The sequence below is a fragment of the Macrosteles quadrilineatus genome, unplaced genomic scaffold (genome assembly GCF_028750875.1).
Source record: "Macrosteles quadrilineatus isolate MER2022 unplaced genomic scaffold, UCM_ALF_1.0 Scaffold_4__1_contigs__length_99947679, whole genome shotgun sequence".
NCBI lineage: Eukaryota > Metazoa > Arthropoda > Insecta > Hemiptera > Cicadellidae > Macrosteles > Macrosteles quadrilineatus.
In genome coordinates, this window is record NW_026542597.1 from 92,321,709 (window position 1) to 92,344,935 (window position 23,227).

The following is a 23,227-nucleotide window of genomic DNA, read 5'->3' on the forward strand; positions in this document are numbered from 1 at the left end:
ACTCGGTTTATAAAAATTTCAATTAAAAAATTCAAGTCTTAACTCACTTGTTCTAAGTGAAAACGTCAAAGTTTCTGAATTAAATTAGTAGTTAATGAAAAATACAAATAAGGTAGGTGAACTAACTAATAAATGACAAAATCTGATCACATAATGAATCATTAGAAATCCAAATGATATGTTCCATTGTCGTGGAATGTTGGGGTTGATTAGGGTGTAGTTGATTAATCGAGTCATTTAGCCAGATTGCCCCGCTGGTGGTAAATGTACCTTTGGTGCTCGTGGAGTTGATAAGCAAAGTACTGTTGTCTTAACACATTGTCAGCACACCTACCTCGGCGTTGCACACATTTGCAGCATCATTATGTCTGATGACTTAAAATAATGAAATAGTAACATTTTTCTTGATAAAACTAGCAGTAATACCACCGCTTCAACCATAACAACATAGACGAAAAATCATCAAAAATAATTTTAAACTTTTACATTGAATTTATTAAATAAAGTGAGTTTTATATCTGTGACTTATATTCGACTTATAATAATGATTCTAACACAAAGAGTTGATTGTTGCTACTAAAAACTGTTAGTATTACCAATGGACTTGGATATTTACTGAGTTGTTCAAAGTGTCTCATTTATGTACTTTTGTGCATTTTTCAAACTGACGTAAATACAAGTAGGGTTTTATAATTTGATAATATGTAATGAACTTATTTACAGACTATATAGCCTGCAACATATTCTTGTTTGTGCTAATTTAACCAAAAGTAAGTAATTTTCTGCTTAAAGGTATTTTATATTTATAGAATGTGTTTAAACATACCTAATATGCATTCTAAATCCACAACTAATTTAACTCAGAACAGTAGCACATGCTAGTAACATATGTTGTATTCAAGATAACTGTTTGCTAGAGTAGAAGGCATTTCTAAATTGAGATAAGGTAAAAAGAGAATGATAAGAATAAACTGACACATACTAGAACTTGAAAACCGCAATTTAATGGTGAACTTCAATTTGTTTGTAAATTAACAACTACTTTTTATTTTTAAAATATAAACATTTTAAAGTATTAACAATAATTAATTATTCCATGTAATTAAGCATTAATTATATATCTTTGATTATGTAATTTGCTCTTAACAGAAAATAAGTTCAACTAGTTATTGAACACAAAATATATGTTACAAAAATAGGTATTTGTTGGATGTACAATACTATATACTAGATTTTGGATAGATAGATAGATTTTGGATGTATGTAATACTGCTTAGTATTGGGGTGTTGCCAGAAAAATTTCTATTTTACAACAAATAATATTATTTCTTAAAATTTTTAAGTAAACAATACTTTACAATAAATATACACTATTTACATGTATTTCTTATTCCTGAATAAAAATAAGTAATCTAATCTACGAGGAAGAACCATTTTTTACTATATCAGTACTTTTGTACGTACTTTTCTTTTTAAGCGTGGTTTGGATTTCAAGAAACGTCAAACCGCTGGTTTCAAAAATGAAAGAGGACGTGAAAACTACACACAAAATTGAACACAGACTGAAAAATAAATACATGAAGTAAATTCCAAAAGACAATTTGATTTGGAGATAGATTTTGTTTATGATAAACGATGAAATGGCGTAAAATATCGCAGCAACAGCTGCTGCATAACTTCTCACATTTGCTGGGTAAAGTTCAGCACATATGATGGGAGGAATGGTTCCCAGTCCGGTAGAGAAGCTAACACCGTATATAACGACACCCAGATAAGGCACCCAGTTGAAGGCCGATATGTCACAAGACTCATCGAGCCAGTAAAACAAAGCACTTGCGGCTGTAGATACGGCACACCCGAACCCTGACATGATCAGGAGAGGTTTGCGACCAAAGATGTCCACCAGAGTGCTACAAATCACCTGTCCTAAGATCATGGTGATTCCGAAGAACACCATGTATACCGAGGGGCTGAAGTAGCCTCCAGTCGGGGGTAGAGTGGTGGTGGAATACGCTGTGATGCATGTAGCACCTGTAAACCTTTGTAGAGAGGATAGCCCCATGATGATCAGTGTTGCTCTTCTTGCACTCGGAGTGTTGATCAGTTCCAAATAACTGCCTCTCTGTTTCATGTCTTGTTCCACGTTTGTAGCGATCTGTTTGAGTTCTTGTTGCAATTCCGCAGAATCCTCCTCAAGACTTCTAAACCAAGAGAGTGACTTTTGTGCATCCTTCACTCGTCCTTTCATCAGCATGTAGTACGGTGATTCTGGGACTTGGAAGAAAAGGAGGAAGAATATGATGGGAAAAGGGATTGAAAGCAAGTTGAGCGTTTCATAGGAAACTAGTGGACCGATGCACAGTTCAAAGAGAATTCCGTAGTTCATCAAGCCTAGGAAGAGTGTTCCGACACTGCCTCTCACCTTTGTACCGGCTGTTTCCCCAAGGTATATGGGCACGACTGTGAAGGCGAGACCCTTACCGATGCCGATGATGAGGCGAGCAATGTACAAGTAGTATACATTTGTTGCAAAGACCACCAACAGAGATGCCCCCAAGAAGGAAACGGATAATGCGACGAGAGTGGGTTTGCGGCCGAGCCAGTTGGACACGAAGCTAGAAGGTATTGGGCTGAGAGCGTTTCCCAAGTCAAGTAGAGATACGACCCATGAGAGTTCCTCTGGGGTGATGTCCAGGTTGGTCTCGCCGCTGAGGATGGACTTGACCGCGGAAGAAGGCCATGAGATCCAGCTTCCCACGATGAACACGGGGATAGCAGCTGTAACAGTTGAATAAATGTATGGTTTGGATAGAAGAAAATGATTGGAGTGGAGGAATTATTAGGAAGACTGTCTGAAAAGAAAGGTAGAGAATAAGTCAAAACAACAATATAATAGCAGATCTTGACAAGAAACAAGGAAAACCAGAGTGTAATATGGAGGACTGACCAAGGGACGACAAAGTACATTGTTATCTAGATCAAGTTATCTCTATGAGCTGCAGACAAGCCAAATTTTCCTGGCTTTTGCAGCAAGCTTTTGTTCATAAAATGTTGTAAGATTTTTTGTGATTTTTTCAAATAATAAGGTTTTTATATTACTTACTAAAAAAAATAAAAAAAATTAATTAATTCTTAAACAAACTAGATTTGTTAAACAATTTGTGCAGGTATTAATGTGGTTCATCAATGAATTATAAGAATATAATGAACTTTTACTTTTTCTATGTGACAACCAGTGTGCTGTTATCATCAGCCAGTTGTAAAGCCTAACACTGTCATTCAACCATTAGTGTCTGATGAAAATAAATTTGATTTCATCTTGTTCAATGGCTACTATAATTTTTTATGTTAAAACTAATTAAAACAAACAAGTTTGTACGGGATACCATCTAATTTTATAATTATTTATTTATGCTTGATTGATGTTCATACCAAATTGTACAAAAGCCTTTCTACTCCATGATAAAAATCATTGTCTGTAATTCATTTTGATAAGACAATAAAATATACATCACAAATACATTTATTTTTGTTCTTAAAATGTATAAATGCTACACTAATGGGAATATAAAAGTATTTCTCTTTAAATTATTTTTTATAGCTACTAAGGGTTTTTTTTTTCAAACTAATGAGAAATGATTTATCATGAACTCTTTAAAGTCTCTCTGTGCGGATTTTACCAACAGCTCACTAATTTTCTCCGTAAAAATCACTAAAACTTGCTATAAAGAATATGTAAAATAAAATACGCTATGTTTAGTATACCCGACTTTTATGTGACATTTTAATTTCCTAGCGTTTTCACTAATCACCCAATATTTGGCTCATTTGGTTAAAATATTACGAATATTCACATTAAAAAATACTAGCAAAACGTTTAACAAAGTAAAATCTCACAAACCTGAGATGGCGGCTGCGTATTGCCGAAGCACCCCGACCGTGTGGGACCTCATCTCCGTGCAGAGAAGAGTTTAAACAGCTTCGGCTCAGCTGTAATCTCTGTGATATATGATTAGTGTAATGAGTAATAAACGGTTGGAAATCCCTACCTTAGAAGTTCATCTGTTACGTCATAAGGAACGACGTAATCCATTCTAGGTGAAACATTCATGATAGCGATGAAGATTCATTTTTCTAGCTATTTTATGAGTGAAATTCATATTAGCATATTAGTATCAGTAGGGTATTTGCTATATCACTGTTTGAGGGACTAGACAATACGACAATAAGAAAATAATTAAGATTCAATTTTCAAATATCATTCACTTATCTGTACATGGTACAATGAACAGCGTCAAAACAATTCCATTTACAAATGTTTTAACACTAAAATAATTTAACCACTGACCATTGAATATGAAACTAGTGTAACATCATCCTTTTACAAATTATGGGCCAAAATTAATAAACTGTATCACTAGAGTGTCTACCCTTTACATTGTAGTTAAATTTACTCTCATTGAAATATAGTTTGATTACTTAAATAAGTTTTTGTAATTGATTTTTATTAAAAACCAACTATTAAATGTTTTAACTCAAAACACTGTTAGAAAATGTGTACAACCATAAACAAAAAGAATTGAATATAGACTGTCAGCCGTGCTGTGGTTACCATAGGTTCTGGCGCACACTGCTGGGAGCGCTGTGTAGTTACGTAGCGTGTATGCCATAACTACATGGAGCTCCCAGCGGTGTGCACCACAACCTATGGTAACCACAGCACATCTGAAGGTCTATATTTAATTTGTTTTGTGTTATTTTCTACCCTAAAAAAATATTCCAAAACAATTTTTTTTATTTTGATTCAATTTAAGTTATTCTATTAACCTACTACAAAGATCACAAGTTTTCTACTGTATTTATTTTCTTATTTTTACCTCTAATAAGTAACTCAAGGAAAAGTGTTCCTAGAAAAGCCAAGCGCAAAACAGTTTTTACTGTTGAAAAAAAAAATGTTTTATAATATCGTAACTTTTTATTAATTTACTGATTGATAAATTTTAAATGTTTACTCCCTTTATTGTAGTCGTGAATGAATATTTTACTCGAGAATGGTCTTGAATTTATAAGACAAAACCCAATAAAATAATAAACTACTAACTTGCTCAATCGTTCTTGACTTAGAAGTCAGATTCTGTTGAAGAACCACCTGTTAAGCTGGTCAGTAAAGTAAAGATTATCTGTGTGATAAGAAGACCAGATAAGCAGGGCTACCAATTGACAAAGAGGATGAATCAGAAAACAGGTGGTTTCTTGTTCGTGTTACATACCTCTGTGCATCTCTATGGATAATCACATTAAAAAAATTTAAAAATAGCTAAAAAGCCAATTTTTTCAGTTTTTTCTCTACCTTTTTGATGATGAAAAATGTAACATAACCATCCCAGATTTCTTGACGGCAAAAATTATTTTCAAACCCTTTTTTGAATATAGATATGTCTCTAGGTTTATTTTGTTTTGAAACAGTGTCATATTTGAAATAAAATTAGAGGTACACTCCGGTGTCACTTGAGAACGAACCAAAACAATGCCATGCATATGAATAATGTATCAGAGCAAGTTAAATAATATATGTGTCTCATATGTTGTAAATGCTAAAAGAAGTTTGATAATGTCAAAATTCAATGGTTTCATTCATAGTGAAAGCCAAAACATCTGTTTATCTGCTGTGATAGAAAATTATTCACAAAACAAGCAATTTGAATTTATTTTTTAGTTAGTATTTATTTTTTAAAGAATGATTGACGTATATTCTTTCTCTCGTTAAAACATTACGAAAACACAGATAAACTATGTAGGAACAAGAAGAAAACTTTATTTGTAGTTTATCATCATTGTGTCATCTAAATAATAGCAAAAAAGGTGTTTACCATTTTTTATAGTCTTAACACATTGACTGCTACTGAAATATGGATAAACGTACCCAAGTGCTGAAATTACTTTAGTGATTATTTTCATAGAATACACCACAGGAATGTTAAATATAATTATCTAAATTGGTTTCCATGGCAAACAAACTTTTTTTATGACGTCATAATATTGAGCGGGAATTCCCGCGCTCAGCATTTGGGCAAGGTATTACAAAAATAATTACACTATTATTGCTGTAAACACATACCTTTTACATATAATGAAGAAATATAATGTCCCAGTGTGAGATTGGCGACTTGATGACACTCAGTAGCAACGAATAGTGACGTCACTTTGTGCGGGTATTCCCGCGCTCCAGCAACGATGTTGGTGATAAGTCATTATGTATTATTTTTGGTTTTGAAAGCAATAAAAATCAATGTTTTGCACTAAAAGTATAACAAAAGAAAACTTAAAAATATTTATTTACAAATATATACAACCCTTCCACCCTCCTTCAATAGTCTCAATTTTACTGTAAGTCTGCATGGTGCTTGTCAAAGCAAGCTAACGCACACAACGGAGGCTCCCCTTCACATTGGCCACACATATGCACTGTTTCTTTACGTCGTCCTTCTTTCAGGCACTGACGGCATCTTTTTCCAAGCAGACGTCCTTTTTTATCTAGTTTGGTCGTCTTGGATAGAACATGAAGGGGGTTGCGAGGAGGCCGTTGTGGTGGAGGCACATCCAACACAACTTTTGCGTTAAAATTGAACTAAAGTTTTGAAATCAATCATGAGTACAGAATTAAAAATATTTATTAAAACGTATTCTAATAATACCAGTCTTTGAATAGCAACCTTTACAAAACGGTTACGTAAGTATCTTAACATTGAATTAAACCTGTCATACCTGAATAAATTTACTTTAAATTATGTAGATTTTATTTCAGTTATCAAAATTCAAAGAGTTAGTGTCATAACAACTACAATTTTATGTTTAATATATAAAATCTTAATCTAAATGTTAATAAAACTTTTAATTTTTATAATTTCTATTAACATTACAAAAAATCCCTGAAATACTATAAAATACTTAAATGTAAAAATATAGGAGTTGGAACATATATACATAGTAATCAAACAATTCAATAATTGCAGTCTTCAGTAAAATATACAAACTATTGTAAGTCTACTTGGCACTTAAATGGCATTTTACAATCATTGATTACTTCATCATCAGAGGTTCCGGCAAAGGTTTTCTCTTATTCAGCTTATCCTGGATCTCAGCGAAAGACTTGCCTTTAGTTTCAAATACAAAGACTACAGTAAAAATAACGGAGGAAATACTACAAACTGTGAAAAATATATACATGTAGTGGACGCCGAAATCTGTCTTGACCAATAGGTAAAACTTGTTGATCGCAAATGAAGCAACCGCAAAAGATATAGCTGCCACCGATGAGGCGTAGCTTTTAATGTTTGTGGGGAACAGTTCACCGACGAAGGTGGAAGGAATGACGCCGATGCCAATACCGTAAGCTATTCCGTAGGTGACGAAGCAGAGGTAGGGCACCCAGTTGTAGTCGGGTATGTCGTTGTCAGGTGCTGCGTACCAATAGAAGGCGGCCGATACACCTGTGAGGACGGCACACGAGGAACATGAGATGATGAGCAGCAGCTTGCGTCCTGCGCGGTCCATTAGAGGAGTTCCGATGAAGTTACCCACAACCATCGTGAACCCGAAGATGATCATGTAGTACTCTCTGTTGATGATTCCCCCAGTCTTGGGGAGGGTCACAGCAGTATACGCAAGCAGTGGGGAGATGCCACCAAATCTTTGAAAAGCAGACAAAAACAAAACGATCGTTACAGCTTTCCTAGCACCCGGTGAACTCACCAAATCCGACCATCTTCCTTTCTCTGTCATCTCCTTCTGCACCATTTTTGACATATCGTCCAACTCTTTTGCTAAAAATTCATCGGTCGTGTCACAGTTTCTGAACCAAGCGAGCGATCTTCGTGCTTCCTTGTGACGCTCTTTCATCAGCAAAAAGTAAGGTGAGTCGGGGAGCATGAAGAATGTTAGGAAGAACACAATCGGTACCACTGCCGACACTATGTTCAACATGTTGTACGAGAGAAACGGTCCGATGCAGTACTCAAAGAGTATTCCTGAGTAGAGGAGTCCTGTGAATATTGTACTGATAGCACCACGAACTTGCACTCCTGCGATCTCCCCTAGGTACATTGGCACAACGGTGAATGCTACTCCTTTGCCGAGACCGGCTCCCACTCGAGCGGCAAACAGGTAGTAAGCGGAGTTGCCGAAGATTGTCAGCAGCCATGTCGCCATGTAGAGGAACGCCGTCATGAGCAGGGTGTACTTGCGACCCAAGCTGTCTGCCATGTAGCCGGAGGGGATGGGACTGAGGATGTTGCCGAAGTCCATGAGAGCGACGATCCACGAGACTTGGCTTTGGGTGATGTTGAAGTTTGCTTCATGGTCAAGGAACTTGCGGACAGCGGGGGAGGGCCAGCCCAGGCAGCAGCCTGCGATGAACACTGATAGAGCCCCTGGAACAAATGAGAAATATAACATAGCAGTTTAAAATATGATTTTATAACAATTGACGATTGTATTTCACACCAAGAGTGAGTGATGGGATACTGCATAATGTTGTGTAGCAGCCAAACTCAAAAGTATTTTAAGTGTTTTTAGGATTACCTCAGAAGTCTTTAGTTTACTAGAGGAGTCTGTTAACCACTTTGAGACACACTTTTTATTTGTGTCATTGGGAATTCAATATGGATGGAGTATTTAAAAGTCTGAAGAGCCAGTATGCATTCTTAAATTTTATTAAAAATATTGTATAGTATTGCTTTACAGTCTGGCTTACAAAAAATGTTTGTTTGATTATGCTATTTCTCATATCTATTTCTCTGTTACTAATAAGACATAAAAAGTAATTCATGATCTATACACAAGTAGATACTACAAATTACATCAGGGAAAGAATGGTCTACTATATTTTAATATTAGATAGTTGAACGAAACACAGCAATTTTGAAAGATAATCTTCCATCTTTACCTGAGAAGGAGACCAAAACTTGTATCAAAACTCCCAACCTAGACACAGCCATTCTCTTGACAAGTCCTTATTGTCTCTTATCTTCAGATACAACTGGTTATCTCATAATGAGAGGTTGTTAACAAATTTATATATTCTTTTATTACTTATTTTGCATTGTATTTGTCCCTGCTCAAGGTCATATTGTTATTATATTAAGAGTCAAATTATACTCTACTTTAGCACGTTTACAAGAAAAGTTAATCCTCATTATTTTTCAGTGATGTGGTTGTTTTAAAAATTTTAAAGAAATCAGTCAATAATTATTTTATTTTTTATGTTAAACTCGTTGTGTCTACCTAAATTGATTAATTTTAAACTTTTCTCAAGATCGAAGCGGCGACCTTTTGATCATTAGGTGAGCACTTTAACCATTTAGCTTCTCAGCTAAGAGTTATTAAAGGTAACTTAAACTAATTTTAACAGTTAAAATATATTATTTACCTCCAAGAAAACTATTTCTTAAGGTTTTACATAGAAACCAATTAGAGTTTCTAAAAAAAATTTTTAGTTATGCTTGTTGTTGATATATTAATAGGCAAGCATTTTTCTTAAAAACCTTTTTCTAAACTCGTGTGCTTCGCAGGGAAAATCTACGCATACTCCTAAAAAGATATTTTCCTGTAGACATGCAGAATTCTGTTGTAAATTAAAATAGACTTAAAAATAAACCCAAAAAATTAAATTTTAAATTTAAAAAAATTAACATGGGCCTTATGGGTTGCCATGCTGGTGACAAAATAACAAAGAAATATAACTAGAAAATCAATACAAACGGAAGAAATTCCAATCCCATGTTTTATTTACTTATCTACAGCGTGGGGTGAAAATCGAGAAGTCTGTACATTACATATTTTGGTTGAGTTTTCGACCACGGGACAACCTTTAGTGTTATTTTAAAACAGACTAAAGTGATATAAATCTGAACTACTATTGAATTGTTACTTAAACAATTGGTAGGTGTAAAAATTAAGAAAGTAACTTACTAATTTAAATCAATGTTTAGAACTTAACAGTATCTATATAATTAATACGCTACATGAAACTTTGTCGGTAGAACTCCTCTGCCATTTCTTAACCGATTTTATCCATTGACGTCTCATTGGAAAGAGCGTGTCGCGTAGATTTGCAAACTGACCTTACATTTTTGAAAAAGTCCATTGGGCTCTGCCCCAGTGGCTGTTAAAGTTCCCATGTTATCCTTATGAAGAACATAATTGTTTACATTTTGATCAGCTGTATAATTTAATTGCTGTTATTTATTTTTCAATTCAAAGTCTTTTAAACTCATCGGAAATTATGATGACTTTTATTTGTTTTTAAATAACTACTTTACTTCTTTGCAATTGCTCGATTTCGAGCAACGTGTTTACTAGTATGTCATTCAAAGTGCTTCTATTCAATTATGTCACTGTCAACAAAGATCACTGTAATAATAAAACTGTGACAAAGAGTTCAGGATCTAATTACAATCAAACTTGGCTCATTCCTTCAATTACAATAACATGCAGTGTTGTTCATTACACAAAGCATGTAATCTAATTACACTATCAGTATGTAACATGGTTTACACATTAGTGCCTGGAGTCATATTGGTTGTTGATAAAGCTTGATTAATTAATTAATTGATTACAATGTCAATAATGCACATATTTTTGACCTTTTATTTAAGTTATAACTCTAATAATCTCATTTTGTGTATAATTTGGTGTGTTTAATTAATTGAATTCATGAACTCATAATATATTTTTATGATAAGTATCAAAATTAATTTATTTATGATACGAGACATAATACTGAAAAATGATTCTTCTAAATAAGTTATTACAAAAATAACCTTTTCACTATGAATTAATAGAATAATAATTCATCTTTTAGACTAGAACCTGGTGATCAAAATGTGACATTATTTGATGGTTCAACTGGACCCAGCTGTCCTAAATCCCTTGGGCCTTTAATAAATGGGTTAAGGAACAGCTGGTTGTGGTCAGTAACAAGCTACACTGATAATCTTGTTCCACCATATATTAAAGGAATAGACAGTGAGTGTCTACTCTTTTATCTATGATTCTTACACTCAATCCAGCTAAAATTATGTGCGTAGCTGTCTTAGAAATTGAATCGAATTGATTAAAATAATTTTTGGTTGGGGCTTATAGCTTTAAAATATTCTAAACAATATAACAGACAATATATTTGAAACATCTTTTAAGTTTTTGTTGTTATAATTGTGCCGCTAACTATATTTAAATAATGTTATAATTTTTGGACCTTATTCTCTCAATGGATTTGGGAGGTTTCTTAGGTTCTTTTCTCTGTACTTTGACTTGGTAGGTTGGTAATCAGTTATCAGTGGGTGTTTTTTGATTTATCTGTGGCCTTTCTGGGGTCACACTAATCTGGCATTTGTTTACCAAATCATTAACAAAACTTTTTTTCTACATTTAATCAAATAGTTCCTAGTATATCGGTTTCATTTTCAAGTAGCAAACAAAGAAACTAATTGCAATCCACAATAATTTTCATGGGATTTTGTACAAAAGTGATGTTATTATCAATCCTTGGATGCGTGTGTTTATTTAAATGTGTATCTATAATCACCACTCTTACGGATTTCGCTGAATGCAATATGTGAATTGTTAGCAAATACAGTTTTTATACATTCTCAAAATTAATCCACTATTTGGGGCTATATTATCATCATGGCTGTGTCATTCATGTTTTATTGATAGTTGAAATAAAATGCCACACAAATTTATTTTATGATATAAAATGATTTTTTAAATTGTTTAATGTATTTTAAGATGCTGGGGTGAATTAAGTATACATGAAATGAGAAAAAAATTAATAGAAAGAATGAATAATAATTTTTTTTTTAATTTGACTAAATTTATCCACCCAATGTTTCAATACAATAACTAAGCGAACGTTATTTATAGGGAATTCTATCAAGTTCTGATTGACTATTTAATGTTTAACATATTTCATGATTTAATTTGCCAAAACAATAGCTAAAACAATTTAAAATACTAACAAAACAACAATGTGGAGAGTAACCTAATTAGCAGCATACACAATTAATAAAAGAAGAGTTAGAGAATGTAATGTTCAATCATACAATCCCATTGTTATGTCAAGTGGCAGAGATGCATGGTGTGGCCAACAGCAATTTGTCCATCTAATGACTACCAGCAATTAAGCTCTTTAAGTCCTTCAGTGTAGTTTATGTCATCAGAGCACTTACAGCACTTGGCTGGCTCTATGACTCCATAACTGTTAGTCATGGGATCATAGAGTAATCAACCCTATGGTGGATGATGTAATGGTTCTGTCAGGGAGTCATAACTGTAATTTGGATCATAGCAAACTTTTAGTTTTTTTTAAATTTTATTTTGTTCAATAATGCAGTGGTTATACGGTTTAGCGGTGGATATAAGTTTTGGCCGTAAATGTGTTATGAATTTAACACAACATTTACTTTTGCTACTTCTTCATTTAACTTGTTGTGTAAGGAGTTGTGATTCACCTCTACTGTGAAAACCTCAGATAGTAACCCTTATTTATAAATGCTTAGTCAAAAATGGACCCTAAAAGCAATATATTCTCACAAATGTTGATCACACATTGTCATGCATAAGCATACAGTAACAAATCAACACTTAAACATAATGAAAATGTTTTTGGTTTTGTTTTAAAAGTGATTCTTAAGGGTTTACGGGTACAGTATTATTTTGCAAAAGCAGCATATATTTAACATCGTAGAAGGTAGGTGAAGAGTTGTTTAGTTTTTTGTACTTTCTGAAATAACAGATTTTACATCATTACCAATTATGTCCTGATCAGTACAGTGACAAGTACAGTAGTACAGTATCATAAATCATTCTAAAGAGGGGAGCGAGCTCGTCTAGCGTTAGAGCTCGGGACTTTGGTCCCCGAGGTCCCAGGTTCAAATCCCTTTAATCACCAATGAATTTTATCAATGCGATAATACTGCGATCTTTTAGGACTTGTCTACAACAGCAATGTGTAAATGTAGGACAACAAAAATAATAGAGAACATAAAACAATTAGAACGCCAACTTTAGTAATGTATGTAACAATGTGTCTGGTAGGTGTTGTGTTTTCTCTAGTTCTACGTAGACACGAGATAACAGTGACGTGAGTCAACATTTTTATCAGTCTCGTGTCTTGCGAACGTCACAACGTCACCACAACACTCAAAGTGTCCTTGTTCTGTGGTCTGAACATTGTGGATCTTATTTTACAGATTTTGAGCAGTTTACTGTAATAATTCGCACAGAGTTATTTGAGCACTGTAAATCAGTACGTTAATATATTCGGGAGTAACTTAGCGTTGTTTAATTGGAAACAGTTTTGGAATGAGTTACTAATCAATGCAATGTGCAATGTGTTGCATAGCCATACAATATTTATTAGATTTTAACTACACTGACCCCACCACCTGAATGCGTAAGGCGAAGATAAGTAAAAAGTGTATCTCTTATGGAATAGCTTTGCTACTAATACCAGCTTTTTCTTTAAAAAGTCCCTAAATAACAAAAAGGATCAAACTACAAACTTTTTTGATTAATTGGCAAGCACTTTAACTCATCAAATATTGATTTATTCTAAGCTGTATTATGTCCATGTTTTTAACTACATTTGCATAGTTATTAAAACTCTAAATTAAAACTAACTAAACACTCGTTTATCTATTAAATTATTATGAATACAATGGAATGTATTTGTGATTGTAGTCCTCGAGCTAATAATAAAACATTTATGACTATATAGCCTATCATATGAAATTTATACTCATTTTATAACACTAACCTGACCTATTAAATCAGAAAGTTATGTTTTCAGTACAAAGGTATACACCATCATGCAGTTGTCTAAAGTATAAACAAACTCTATTCATGAACACACAAATGAACGTGTTTTTGCTTTTTAATTGTACAGCTTAGTTTATGTAAAACTGACTATCCGAATATTTGGTAGAATGGGGATTAACTTATTTGATTAAATCAATAGTTTCAATTAAGTTTAAATTTGGTAGTTTACCATCAAAATAAAGTAGGAAAGGCTTCAATTTTATTTTCGCTATTCCTGTCGTGCTTCATTATTATACAAGGTGTTTTAAATGAGTCAAGGTGATCGTGTCGATAGTTTTGTCGCGGTTAGTTTACTAACGACCAATTAGCCTACTAAATTTCTCGTCTGAGTTATCGCACTACTTGACTTAACTGTTGACTCAAACTATTATTTCCTTTGGAGTACTGCGAACTGTTTCTGTTAATAGTACAAGTTCCGATTGGGTTTCTCGTACTTGTAGGCCTACAATCATTATATGCTTGTCATATTTACTAACTATTGAGAATCTCAAAACACTCTAATTCCCGATTTTTCACATGGCAGACGTTGAAAAATCTTTGCACTGTTTCTCTAATAAAACTAAGTTTAGTCGAAAACATAATAATTTGGAGGCTGTTGTTTTATGAAGGAAATAAAGTTAAGATTGTTTTTGTTATTTCATTTTGTCATCGTCTCTGATATCAAAAATGTTGAATCGCGTCTATTGATGACTACTACGCAGTGTACAATGTCAATGATACTGTAATAAGATGCTGGTGTTGGTGTACAAACTGTTGTCCACAGTTCTATTGGACTAGATCTAGACGATCTGATGATCTACAGTGCAAGAGTCAAGTGAGTGAACGCTACGAGAGAATGTAAATGCCACTCCGGCTACTCGTATCGTTATCAGGCCCGGTTCAGCCGCTGCGAGTTGTGTTTTACGTTTTGTCGTCGGATTCCTGAGTGCTGACCCTGTCTACGCGTCTAGACACTAGTGCATTGTTCATAGCCACACGGGACTATGAACGTGACTTTGAGTCAAAATATTGACGCGAGTCGAAACACGAGAACATCTCATGGAAACTATCGACAATAATTAATTGTAGAATGACATGAAACTGTGAAGTGAAATACATTCCCATTCAGCATCTCTGGATTCTAGTCAAAAACATTCATTTAGCATATGGAATTTTCGTTGTTAAACACCGTCGTCTGAAAAAAGTAGTTACAGCTTCTAGTGGTTTGTGTATTCATTACTCTCAGTGTTGTTGGACGCATTTTCCTTACCCTCCCCTCACGCCATTATAATTGACACTATCTGAAACTGCCTAAATCAAGATTCTCTGGAACCGTGCGATGTAAAGGAAATAATTACACATCAATCTATTTATCTTTTTGCTCCAAAAATGAACTGTGTCGTTATTCGTGCCGAGATTGGATATCTATTGTTTTAGCGAATTTCCCTATAGGGAAGTAGCTATTACCGTAGGTCTCATGGTAAGACCTAAGCCCGGGACCGATTTACTTTTTCATTTTGATGTCCCCAGAGGCCAAAAACATCATTCGTTCAAATTTTTATATATCTATATATATATATATATATATATATATATATATATATATATATATATATATATATATATATATATATATATGTGTCCATCCGCACGATAACTTGAGTAATTTTTGTCCAATTTTGATAAAACTTGGTTTAAAGGTGTAAGGCGGGATAAACTTGAATGAGTTCGCGAACCAGCATAATCGGACTATGGGAACGGGGGTTTATGGGGGGTTTTATGGGGTAAAAATAGGTTTTTCCCATTTTTGGCCCTAAAAACACAAAATTTCACAATTTATTTTCAAACCATTTTGTAGAGCTTAAAAAAACAAATAATTTAGTATATTGAAGCGTTATTATGCGCCTAATTGTTACGGAGAAAATTAAAAAAAAATTGTAATTTTAAAATTCCCATGTTATTCTTATGGAGAATAAGTCAACTGTTGTAGTTTGCTTGTTTATGAACATATTTTGATCAAATTTGGAAAATACATTAATTTCTTACTAAACCACAGTACCTTTTAATATTTTACATTAAAAAAAACTTTTTTACCCTCCCTGTTGCAGCAAACCTAAGTACTCATTAAACTAATTCTGTTTAAATAGGGAATAAATGTGATATTTTTAAGGGGACATTTTAGTTTAAATCCAATCAGGCAGATGGAAATTCGCTAAGTCTGCAGGTTTGCTGCGGCGGGGGTATTTCATTTATTGAATTGTATTATAAGATTGCTTCCAATAACATAGTGAGATCCGCCAAGGCGATTACGTACACCTTTCAGTTTTGTTTCCCCCGGTTTTTATCTGTTATGGAGGAAGCCACTCAAGTCCAAGTAGGCTGGCGCAGGCCCAAGTCCAACACAAACCGGCTGTAGAAGATCCTGCGCGTGGGGAAATGTGCTTTTTCATAACGTGTTTGTCTGGACTTTATATACTCATCTGTTTCAGTTCGGAATTATTTGAGGTGTGACCTAAAAAGCCCTCTTTCCTATCAACGCGTTTATCAATAGTGGCGTGATAAGTGATAACGCGTGGTTGTAGACAGGAAAATCACATTATTTTGTATCCTTAAACAATACACTTGAAAATCAATGCAAACAACTGTTGAATATATTACTTACTTGCACATATGCTATTACCAATGCTGATAGGACAACTATAATTTACTTAAACGTAATTCCAAGGATTGAAAATTAAAACCAACGATTGGATTTTGACGGTTTCTTAAAAAATAACCTGTTGGTACTTTGTGTGGGAAACCGACGGTAATATCTTATTCCCTCTATGGGAAATACGCTATATGTTTATGTGAACTTAATCAATCATTGTTAAAATGTATGTAGTTTAGTCAGCGTGCACCAAGTTGAATTATATCGGGCAAAAATTCCTTTCTCAATTACTACATTGAAAATAAAAACATTTCAAAACAATAAATGAGATATTACAAAAACATACTAGTTAGTTGGTAAATTGATCAATTCATAGTGTTTAGTATTATTTCTATATTTTATACTTAATCCTACATAAATCTTAAATTGGTGGATATATTTACTTAAAAGTTTAACTTAAATCTATTTCTTATAGATCTATCACCAACAATCAAGTTACACTTATCACAGTGCTCATGAACGTATGAGTTTTGAAATAATCTTAAAAACGGAACGAAATAGTTTTCGCCAATCAGCTGATTGTTGTATCAGCTGATGAAATGTCTCTCTCTACGGTCCAGCTGTAAAACCTGTAGTGACGTGTATCTTTGTATTGTTGTGTGACTGTGCAGTGAACGTTGTTTCTTCAATAGTTTTAGTTCGGTTAATGATGATATAGATTGTGTGCTGTGTCGGCTTACTTCGGAAATACTATTGGAGACGGTAAACATAAATAAAAAGGTTAGTTATGTACACGTTGATAAATGTAGCAATTTGTTTGCAACGACAACTAATTTAACAGAATCTTATAATGCTATCATTTTTGTTAGGCTATTTATACGTTATTTTTCGGACCACGGTTGTACATTGTCACCAAACCAACTGTTTTCAAAGACAGCTTATAACACTTGTTTTTCTAGTTTAGTGCTTAATATTACTTATTTTGATAAGGGTTAATTAATACTTTTCACTTGAAAATGGTTACTTCTACTCTGTCATTGTGATGTAGTGCTCTGCCTTTTTAATGAATAAACCTAGTTTATCGACTTAAATTACTGTCCAGACATTTATGTTGTGTGCTTTGGTACCGATTCCAAGATTGAAGTAACAAGTGTACAAACCTTACACTTTTACACATACGAGTATTAAAATAGTTCTCGTATCGTTACTCATATCTGTCTTCAAACTCAAACATGGGTTTACAAACAAAACGGTTAACCCGGTCAATTGTCTTTGGCACTTTGTTATTTACTAATAATTGATTAGACAACTTGTGATCGCTCAAGTGGTGTTAATTAAATCCGATAAACCTACTTGACGATTTTATACCTGATAACGCGGTAACTTTAGATAGGCTAGGTCTAGTTTCGCAAATCCAACATGATTTCATGTATCCCAGCAACTATCACGATGCAAAAACCCTTACTCCTCCTTCATCGCTTACTATGACCACAATCTGTCATGTTCAATGTTCAATGATCATGTTCATGTTCAAGACTGACTGTGACAGCGTCACACAGATTGATAGCTTGTCATTTCTGCTTTGAACTCAATATCGTTCATGTTTGTTCATACCAGATTATTTTGACACATTTCCATACGAAAGGGGGTTTTATTGGTGTCAATATAATCCTGTATAAAATGTTACAATATCCTTGATCTGCTGAAATGACGACTGGTTAACCGAATAATAGTATCGTAATAGGAAATTGTTCAGAATAATTTTTATAGACTTTTCATGAAACCTGTTTAGAAATACGTGTTCTTTTTGGGTGCAAATTAAAATAAATATGTCAAAATCTGTCTATGGTTGTTGGAAAATATTAAGCACTATACTGTCACATAAATTGTTATTTAAAATGTGTCCTAGTTAAGGCTAAACGAAAATTCAGTACGTGGAAACATATGTGTAAGCTAATTGTAAGTTAGAATCATCACTTTTATACTTTGTTGTATTTCATTCATATTTTTCCTTCACCACTGCTTGGCATTCAGTGAGAACTACGCCTATTGTCTACCATATCTTGGTATTATCAGAATAACAATTGGTTTTTAATGACTGAAACCACAATCACGACTATGGATATTCTTCGCAGATTCCATTACAATGATTCATTATGGTGTTTCTTATTTACGGTGATGCATGTCTTTATTTATGAAATGTAAGCATATTCCTCGAAGGTAAACTGCTTATGCAAGCCGTGCAGTGCAATAAGTAGAGAATAATCAAACTTTCTTACCTGGAAATAATGGCAAACCATTTATTTTTATCATTGCTCGTATGTGTTTGTGTAATACACTATAATGTTAATAAAACTTTCACTTGATAATTTTGAACGCTTATGTGTGCAAGGTATCAATTATATTGTAGCCAGTTTATAATTACAATACGGCCATCCACCCATTTGGACTATATTACATACCTACTTAACTTGTACTGTAGCTTTACCCTCGCTTAAGAACGGTATAAGAAGACGTAGTAGAAAAAAGTAGTAATTTGAATTCACTTTTCACAATCAATTATAAGAACAGTAACATCAGGATAGAATAAAATAACGATTCATCAAGTATTGCTTGTTATTCTCTTTGATTTACTAAAATCATCTGGTAGTGAAAATTATTTATTAACCTAAAACATCAGTAAACAATACACATCAGCTCTTACTATCGTTTCCATGGAGAACAATCAATGAACACTTCTAGGTAAACATAAAAAATGTTTTGAAAAAATGGCCAGGAAAGATTATGCAAAGAAATAATAACTCAGTGTTTCTGTTAGACAATTTGTTGGTGAAATAAAGAAGTGTTTAATGGATTCGGGTAGTGATTCAACGAAATATTGAACCAACTTTAAACCAATGCCTCGAATATGACGTTAGTGAGAGAAAAGGATACGTGCATATCAAACTCAGGTAGTAACACTGTAAATTCAATTAATTAGAATTGTTTGGGTCTTGAACCTAACCGTGTGCAGTTTAGCAGTTGCTCTTCTAAATCGTAAGTAACTCCAGGATTACCTGATGTTCCGGCAGCGTACTGCTTGATTACTCCTATTGTGGATCTCTTCATGTTGTACAACAGCTGATTTCACACATATCACAACCTACACCACAAGTACTGCTACAAACAGACTGACACACACACACACACTACAGTTGGAGTACCAAGTACGTTATAGTGGTGGTAGCGCGGGATGGCGGTAACTGCCCCCTCCCCCCACTCCTCGTCTCCAGCAACAGCTGTTGTTTGGTAAACAATAGGTCACGTGACGCTCTACACCTTGTAGGTGTTTGTTCCGTAACAATAGTCAATAGTCGTTAGTTGATGAATGGATGTGATTGGTTGTAATGGTTGTATTTAGGTTATGTTGTGTAGTGAAGGTTGGAGTTGGTTTTCACATTTGCAGAAAACCATCCATGTTGGCAATGGACTATTAAAAAATTTGATTCGCCCCTTATCTTATATCTGCCAGGGTTTCTGTTGGTAGTTTTGTTTACTTTTTTAACCTAAAAAAATATACAATGCTTAAATCGTTGTTTTCGTTTCGATGATTTTGGATGCTCCCCACTGGTGAAATTAACAAATAAATTACCATACAGTAGTTTGTTAAACGATTGACTTTGAACAGTGCAAGTAGAGTTCTGGTCCAATTGAAAAATCTGGAGTCTGTTTTATGTGGTTATGCTTCGTGTTGGAAATGTTTTGTACTGTTTTGCTGTTAATCTTATACTTAACTACATCGTTCACCATTTTGACGTATTCACCACAACTTGAATCGTATAAGTGACTTCACTATGCCTTTCTAAAAGATTTCCAAATAGTCATTACTGGAATGGTAATTGATCATTTCAGTACTAAGACACCAATGTCAGATGAAGTTAGTTATGTCTAGAACGAGATTTGACGCTACGAACGCTGAATGTTAGCGAGATGCAGGACTGAATATTCATAAGTTTGTCGTCGGATTGGTCCACAACTCGGCTCAGCTATGAACGTTGACTTTGGATACTGGAGCAGACATCTGTCTCAAGCTAGAGGAAATTATTCGTACAAATAGAGTGCTGTTATTAGTCGTATCTCCCAGAGTCTGAGGACTATTGAATTCTATATTCTCAGTTTTTCGCAGATAGTTTGGTGGGGAAACGAATGATGTAGTTGGTCTCAGTTTGGTTCAAAATGTTGGTGTATAAGAAAATGGGATTTTATAACAGTACTGTCTATCAATGGCTCAACTGGAGTTATATTTTTTAACATAGCAATTGGATGTTACAGTTGTGCATTTGTAGACTAAGCAATTAACTATTGTTTTCTATTTGTAGCAGATCGTTTCGGACATTTCATCGGCGTCACTTTGTGCTGTGATTTCTCCGATGATTAGTTCCACAGTGATATAATAGTTGGACTGATTAGTTGGTAGGATCACAGACAAAGGATTGTATAGATTACCTTGCTCGTGGTAGAACTCTTTGTATTTTCGTTCCCTGAATAGAAATTTTAATTCGTACGGTCCGAATTAAATAACAATGTTCAACGCTTGTTCAAACGCTGTATATAGTCTGTATTTATCTGTGCTCAATATATTCTACTTTTGTGAATATTGAAGTTTATTGTTTAACCAGTATATGTTTACAGATTGATTACGTTGGTGGATATAGTGTTCGTCCAGTGAATAGGAAGTTTCTGGTTGGATTCTGAGAAAAGTCAGTAGCTTTTTGGAGGCCCGAGAGTGGAAACAGCGGTTCTTGATCGTTGTGTTTTAGTAAATGGTTGTGGTTAAAAATCAGCCTTTTTCAGTCATTAAAAATTTATAATTTTATATATTCAAAAAACTCATCTTCGTCTTATAAAACGTGCACTGCTGTGTCGGTGTCGTGTAGATAATCAAATATAATTTATACAATGTTTTTCCTGTAATAAATATTTAAGTACTGTAATTAAAAAAAAAAAACACTGTTATAGTATACTGTGCTTTAAATTATGTAAAGCAATATTTGTAAAAGTCCTTGCTAGGTTTTACCGTCTTCCATAATCTAAAAAAAATTAAATATTCTTTAGAGCCTACAAGTTATTCTAGGCAATCCGTGCAGCGTTTTTGCTGACAGATGGTTTTCGACAAACTGAAGGCGTTCGACAAAGTAATCGTCATTCACTGATATCGATACGTGATCAGGAATAACTCAGTGGTGCATATTTGCCATTCATTATAGGTGTTCTTGAAACTATTGTTAATTTGATTATTCTCTTGCTTGATTGAACTATATTGCACATTTTACATTTGTACACCAACAATACCAGTAGCACAACAATGTGGAATATTATATTATTGTAAATGATACGATTATTTTATAATTGCATATAGTGATTAATTTCGTCACTAGCGTTGAAATTCACAAAACCATACTTTTGCTTATCCTTCACCTTTCAACTCATGAACTGTAAGCTCATGAAATTGCTCTGACAAGTTGATCGAAAACACTTATTTTATTTTTTTCCTGTATGGCCTAATTGGTAAAAGCCTTTAACATTTATGATACATTGTTATTTTAACTCGTAAGTTTAACGTTATGTTGAAGCAGACTGATAACTTATATCATTGAGTAACTCAATGCTTATATGCATCTGTTAATTTTCCTTACATTGTTTCAGGTATGCTCTATAAGTTTGTCAATGTTCTGCAGCGCCGGTAAGTAGTGTTTTAAATAGAGTTTGATTATTTTTTCCAAACAATCAGTGACATCCGCTATTTACTGTTCTGTCGAGCCCCTCCCACTGTTTCCCATTGTATTCTGTATTCCATTACTTTAGAAGCGTTCGGTCATAGTCCCAGCTCACTCTAGTCCAGTAAATGTCCACTCCAGTCTAGTATAATGTTTACCCCAGTCTAGTACTTGTTCAATCCAGTTCAGTACAACATGTTTGCATCATTGTATTCGCTGTCATATATCTGAGATGCTTTCAAGAGTCGTGAAATGAATATACTTAGGACCCTCATAAAATAGTTTTTTGATAGTTGTTCCTTTGAGATTATTGGTGAAATATATTTGTCATCTAACATATAAAATTGTTAGAATTGATTAGTACTGACCATAACGTTGCCATTTTTTATAATATTTATTTCTAATATTCATCGATTATTTTTGATATATTAAAGACGTACGATTAAGAAGCTACTAAATATTTATATATATATATATTTTTAATTTCAACTGGTGATTTCTGTATTACAATTTTATTTTACCCACTGTAAAGATTAAAATTGAAACTAAGAAAGATAGTTTGAAATCCGTTCACGGGTGCATATCCTGCATATCATATTGTAGTCATGACCTGGTGACAGGTGGCAGTTGTCACTCTAAACTGGGCTTGTACATAGACAATGACGTCATCACGTGGTTGTCAGATTGTTTACCTCTACCAAACCTCGCTATGTTGTAGTGGTGTTGTATGTACGAGAGTAACATTGTAGACATGACCTGGTGACAGGTGGCAGTTGTCACTCTAAACTGGGCTTGTACGTAGACAATGACGTCATGACGTGGTTGTCAGATTGTTTACCTCTACCAAACCTCGCTGTGTTGTAGTCTTGTTGTATGTACGAGAGTAACATTGTAGACATGACCTGGTGACAGGTGGCAGTTGTCACTCTAAACTGGGCTTGTACATAGACAATGACGTCATCAC

The 23,227-nt window shown here is 34.0% G+C and overlaps 3 protein-coding genes across 6 annotated transcripts in view; 1 reads left to right on the forward strand and 2 right to left on the reverse strand.

The window, feature by feature from the left end:
* Positions 1-23,227, forward strand: part of LOC128991839 (dystrophin) — a 549,174-nt gene that overhangs the window by 8,822 nt on the left and 517,125 nt on the right. The gene's annotated exons all lie outside the window — the stretch shown is intronic.
* Positions 861-3,953, reverse strand: LOC128993150 (facilitated trehalose transporter Tret1-like). Its single transcript, XM_054416909.1, has 3 exons — positions 3,902-3,953; positions 1,685-2,778; positions 861-878 (listed from the first exon to the last, which is right to left on the reverse strand). Exons 1-3 carry the CDS (start codon positions 3,951-3,953, stop codon positions 861-863), a joined length of 1,164 nt encoding a protein of 387 aa, XP_054272884.1.
* LOC128991844 (facilitated trehalose transporter Tret1-like) lies at positions 6,706-19,664 on the reverse strand. The gene is made up of 2 exons (XM_054415057.1): positions 19,564-19,664; positions 6,706-8,429 (listed from the first exon to the last, which is right to left on the reverse strand). Exons 1-2 carry the CDS (start codon positions 19,613-19,615, stop codon positions 7,081-7,083), a joined length of 1,401 nt encoding a protein of 466 aa, XP_054271032.1. The 5' UTR covers positions 19,616-19,664; the 3' UTR covers positions 6,706-7,080.

Excerpts from the sequence above, each read along its gene's own strand:
- LOC128993150 (XM_054416909.1), bottom strand. The coding sequence starts at position 3,953 with ATGAGGTCCCACACGGTCGGGGTGCTTCGGCAATACGCAGCCGCCATC. Across the intron at positions 2,779-3,901 it reads ATACGCAGCCGCCATCTCAG|CTGCTATCCCCGTGTTCATC; the intron begins GTTTGTGAGATT and ends CAACTGTTACAG.
- LOC128991844 (XM_054415057.1), bottom strand. The coding sequence starts at position 19,615 with ATGAAGAGATCCACAATAGGAGTAATCAAGCAGTACGCTGCCGGAACA. Across the intron at positions 8,430-19,563 it reads GTACGCTGCCGGAACATCAG|GGGCTCTATCAGTGTTCATC; the intron begins GTAATCCTGGAG and ends CATTTGTTCCAG.